The 5,050-nt window shown below is 39.2% G+C and overlaps 1 protein-coding gene across 3 annotated transcripts in view; it reads right to left on the bottom strand.

Annotated features, from left to right (window-relative positions):
• Fam19a2 (family with sequence similarity 19 member A2, C-C motif chemokine like) overlaps nucleotides 1–5,050 on the bottom strand; it is a 564,584-nt gene that overhangs the window by 42,585 nt on the left and 516,949 nt on the right. For 2 of the 3 annotated variants that reach the window (XM_023701721.1, XM_023701719.1), the window contains exons 3-4: nucleotides 1,827–1,979; nucleotides 706–830 (exon numbers count right to left, since the gene is read on the bottom strand). In XM_023701721.1, the coding sequence (XP_023557489.1) occupies nucleotides 706–830; nucleotides 1,827–1,979 (278 nt within the window). Of the gene's footprint in view, nucleotides 1–449; nucleotides 534–705; nucleotides 831–1,826; nucleotides 1,980–5,050 lie in introns of those variants that run through there. The other variant, XM_023701720.1, reaches the window with a different exon arrangement.

The raw sequence follows: 5,050 nt of genomic DNA on the forward strand, positions 1-5,050 counted from the left end.
AAAAAAAAAGACAGAATTTATATTTGTTAATTCTATAAAAATAGAATTCAAAATCTGCTCTTGCATAAAATCCATGTATCTAATTAGGAAAATCGGAGAATAGAGCTCTTTTTCAATCTTGCATCCCTCAGAGGCCACTCCTTGCGAAGCTGAAATACACCACTGTCTTGAGAGTATACTTTGCATACTAAACTTATGATTCTGCAGCTCCTCTCAGCAACCTGTTAAAATTAGTATAAACCCTAAACACTAAAACTATTCAATTGCTCCAGAAATGAGTAAGATCAAAAGAAATACCTTCATAAAACAGGGAAAAAAAAGGGAAAATTTTACTGAGTTATATGTAAACTAAATCTTTCTTTTTCAAAATTTACTCATATTCCTATGCAGTAGAAAGATGGGGACTGCGGTCACCTTCCAAGTGGGTAACATGCATCCTCAAGAGCTTCCAGATGCCTCACAGTATCTCATGAAGGAACAAATGGTGCTTATTTATCAGAGAGCATGACAGCTGATGGTGGTCTATGATGTTACTGCGAAATGAAAATGTGCTATGAAAATGAAGTGAGGAAAAATGGGAAACAAATACTATGCAAAAAACTATGTGCTATCGTACTGTAACCACTGCTAAACATGTCACTTCACTTGTCCCGTTCTCTGTTAATTCAGAGATACTTTGCTTTCATAAGCTGGCTGTCTACTTACCCGAGTTGTTTTCACCTTATTACCGGAAGAACAGCTCCATCCTTTCCGATCCGGGAGAACTTTGCATTCTTCTCCCTCCAAACATGGCTGCATCTGACACCACCATTTCTGCTCCACTATGGAAGCTACAAGAGAGACAAAAATCAGCTCAGGGCTTTCTGCTTGAGCCTGTCATCTCTTCAGTTGAACATTTACAATGGAACAAAAGCCACTGGTCTCACTGAAAGATTTTTAACTGAAAGAATTTTTCTATTAAAATTTTGTTTTTTGGAGATAGATATGCTTATCTAACTAGGAAACAACTTTCTAAATGAATGGTACAGTGGTATTAACTATAATCACAGGGCTGAAGGGCTTTTCATGTGAAATTATAGGCACTGAAAGACAACTATATTAAACAATCTACATGAATGTACACATCTACTTGTTCTTATAAACATAGAGAAAATGGCCCTGGGACCACATTAGAATCTGTATTTTAGAATCAGTGTAATATTTCCTATGAGTAGGCTGAAAAATCCAGAAACTAAATAGGAGGGGAGTTATAATTAGTTAGAATTAACACATTTTTCTTATTCTTTATCTCGAGCAATAACCTTATCATAGGATACCACCTAACAAATCTGCACTAATATCAATTAAATAGTTACTTACTAAGATTTATATTTTTGTTATAGTTAGGTGAACTCTCAAAAAAAGAAATTAATACGCTCATGTATCTTCCTAAAAGTCAGATTTTTGAAAGAATTCTCTCCAACCAAACATTCACTCACGTAGCGGGTGTTGATTCTTTCATTATGCAGATTCACCCGAGTTTAGGAACTCACAATATTAAGCCATGTGTTTTCACCTTGCTTTTCCCAATTAATTTATACACACTCCTCCCCTCATGATCCATCGGTGTTACGGAACCTCATTACAATGCCTTTTGTAACTGAACCTCGCAAGATTATAGGCATCTGTCTAAAAGACGTTAGACTTCTAACTGCCCACCACAACCTCACTGCGGGCGGGTGACCTCAGCACGATCTCCCAGGATTGACTATAGCGGGTTATAGTGGGGTTCCAATCCCAAGCAGGCCCAGCCTCACTGTCACAGCGAGCAATGGAAGGAGTCGCACCATCCACACAAGAGGGAGCCGCTCGTGTGGTGCCAGCCACCTGCCCAGGGAAGCAGGAACACTTGACTGTTTGCGACCGTTCTTCTATCTTGTTCTTATTACAGCATCTGTGGAGCGCCACCACCTCGCAAGTTCCCGTTTTAACATGGTGAGCTGTGTAAACACAAACAACAGATAAAACAACATTGAGAAAGCTTTGGACACTTCCCTCCCGCTTTCTAATTAGCAGTACATTAAATATGACTCTATAAGGGATCCTCCATGCATGAAACTAGAAACACAATGATGCTAACACCATAATGCAGATTTGATTCCTTTTCTAAATGTGGTGAGAGCATTGCTGTCAGTAAATGCTTGGTGAAGCAGGAACAATTAGTGACTAGATTAGAAGGAGCTGTTTAAAACAGTCTGAAATATAGAGGCAATATACGGTGCGATCCAAAGATAGTTATTTGCATATGATTTTCCACATCCTTTTGTTCCATGTGCTAGTCAAAGGAAAGCAAACGCTGGAGAAGGTACTGCAAAGTGGGGCTGACACCGATCCTATTCTCAAAGCAGATGGGTACTGGTAACAGAACTATGTCCATCAGAAGGAGACTGTGAGGGCCAGGCAGAGGATGTGCTCCCAGGAAACAGGAGGCAGAGCATCAGGACTAGAACTGTGGTACTACTCTGCCCAATTTCCCCAGAAGCAAACTAATGGAATGATTCTTTACTTGTTATCGTTTTCCTAGAAGCTCAGCTAGTCTCAGGATCCAGAATCGGTCCTTTCCATTTTGCTTGACTGGATAGCTGTACCAAGTGGTACCAACCACAGTCAGAACTTTAACAGATTGGATTATATCTGTCAGCCAGCACCTGAAAACCCAGCCTCCCAACCCCAAATCCAAGTTATTGGGATCCTATAACCATTTTGTTAACCTCAAAGTAAGGCTGCTGGGTTTTTAAGGTGATTGAATACTTTGGACCTCACTTTTTACAGGAGGCTAAGTTTCTAGGCTCTCAATAATCTTACTGTTTTTTCCTGCATTTCTTCTTCAAATTATTAACCTGACTGGAAAGGATAAAGCATAAGTTTTATCCACTAAAAATAAAAAAGCTTAGGTTAAGCATGCTTTGAAGTATTATACTTTCAGAAATTTAAACTGTGATTCATAAAGAAGTGAATTTAAATAGGAAAATAGGAGATCCAAAGTTGTTAACAGCTATAAACACATTCAGGCCACTATAATTGAGATCATGCATTATATTAACCTTCCCTTGGGAGATGACAGGAATCAATATACAGTAACTCAGGTTAGAGAACCTGCTTAAATTTTTCTAAGAGAGTAAGTCACACATCTCCTAGATCTCTCATCCCTCCAGGTGAATCTAAGAAATTCCAGTGCGACATACAGCTCTGATACATACTCTTCAAAAGAGTTGTTAAGAAACAGAAATCTTTTCTAATGCTACAAAGATTTTTCTGCCACTATAGACATGAGTTTGATTCAAACACAAGAAAGTGTTTAAAGGTAAGATCCAGATTCCTTGTGTGATCTTCTTGGAGTCCTGAAAATAAATTTCTTCATTAAAAATGAATCATTTTTAAGTTCCTAGAGATTGTGTCATTGTATGCAAGGAACGTATGCTGCCTTCTGCACTGCACTGTGCTTAGTCACATTCTAAAGGAGTGACTACCACCCAAGTGGCACAGATTCTGATCAGCTTTATCACTGCCAGGACAAAACACCTAACCCTTGCCACTTAAAGGACAAGGTGCTTAAGATGGCTAGTTGTTTCAGAGGAGTCAGTGCATGAGGCAGAAGCACCATAGTAGATAGGCATGGCAGAGAAAGATGCCTGTTTGTTGGCAGGTAAGAAGCAGCACAGGGGAAGAGTACAAACCAGAGGTGCACACTCCCAAGGCACATCCCCACTGACATATCCTGCTGGTCCCCACTGCCTCACCTAACAGCATATTCATTCATGAAAATCAATGCATTAATACACCAATGGGTATAGTGCTCCGATGAACTGATCAGGAGGCAATAAAGTTAATCCAATCAAGTTACCAATTAAGCATAACTTTCACAGTGGGGATGCAGCAATGACTAAGAGGGCTACAGTCTGTTCCTCACCTGAAAGAGAGAAGAAGCCAATAACAAGCACTTAAACAGAAGATTAGGAAAGGCGATGTTAGGATTTTAAGCCTATTGAAAAAAGATAGTACAGAAATGGAATTTAGTTCAATGATCAGTGAAGGAATGTACAAATTTGTATGTCTCAGGCAAGATATCCTGAGGAGGTAACTTGAAGAATGAGCTGAATGATGAGAATGAAGCCTGCATTGCGAAAGATCTAAGAAAAGAAGAGCATCGTCACAAACAGAAGGAGAAGCAAATGACAAGGACCTAAAATAAGGAACAGAGTCTCATGTTCTTTAGTCAGGAAGGAATTTCTCAGAAATGCTCAAAGGTCATGTAGGAGATGATAAGGAAAATGGATATTATCCTCCTTACAAGGAAAAATTCCTTGGATGAAAATGACACTATTGAATTCATGCTTAGCCTGAAGTTTACTCAAGCAGCTTTTCAGAGAGTGGGATGAAAAAAGTAAGAAGAGGAAACAGTTATAAAGTGGTTGTAGAAGCCAGGTGATAGAGGATGGGGCTATTCTTCATGAACTTGATAGGGCAAGAGATAGAGAGACAGAAGGTTAGGATGTTTCAGGAGAGAGGTTTGAGTTGCCATGGATTGAATGCTTGTCATGATAAAGAAAGGAATCAATGATTACTCCTAAATTTGCACTGAACAATTAGAAGCTGTTGATTCCGACAGACACAGAAAGCCTGGGGAAGAGGAAGTTCAGTAGAAGATGGTGGAATTAAAATATCACTGCATTTATTTTGGCTATCTTAAGCTTGAGAACCTTATAAGGCATCCAGGTAGAGACGTAAATCAGGAAAACATTTGTGAGATAGAGTTTAGGAAAGAGATTTTGGCCAAAAACAGATTAAGAGACCCAAACGTATAAATGGTATATGAAGCCATGGAGTGAAAAAGATTGTCATGGAGATGTCAGTGGAGGAAAGAAAAAGAAAAACAGCCCCAAATCCAGATATGAAGTTGAGGAAATAGTAAGGGCATCGATAAAGAGGAGAACATGACCAAAAAAGTACATCCAGAGAGAGAGAGAGAGAGAGAGAGAGAGAGAGAGAGAGAGAGAGAGAGAGAGAGAGA

Source organism: Octodon degus, unplaced genomic scaffold (genome assembly GCF_000260255.1).
Source record: "Octodon degus isolate 3935 unplaced genomic scaffold, OctDeg1.0 scaffold00139, whole genome shotgun sequence".
NCBI lineage: Eukaryota > Metazoa > Chordata > Mammalia > Rodentia > Octodontidae > Octodon > Octodon degus.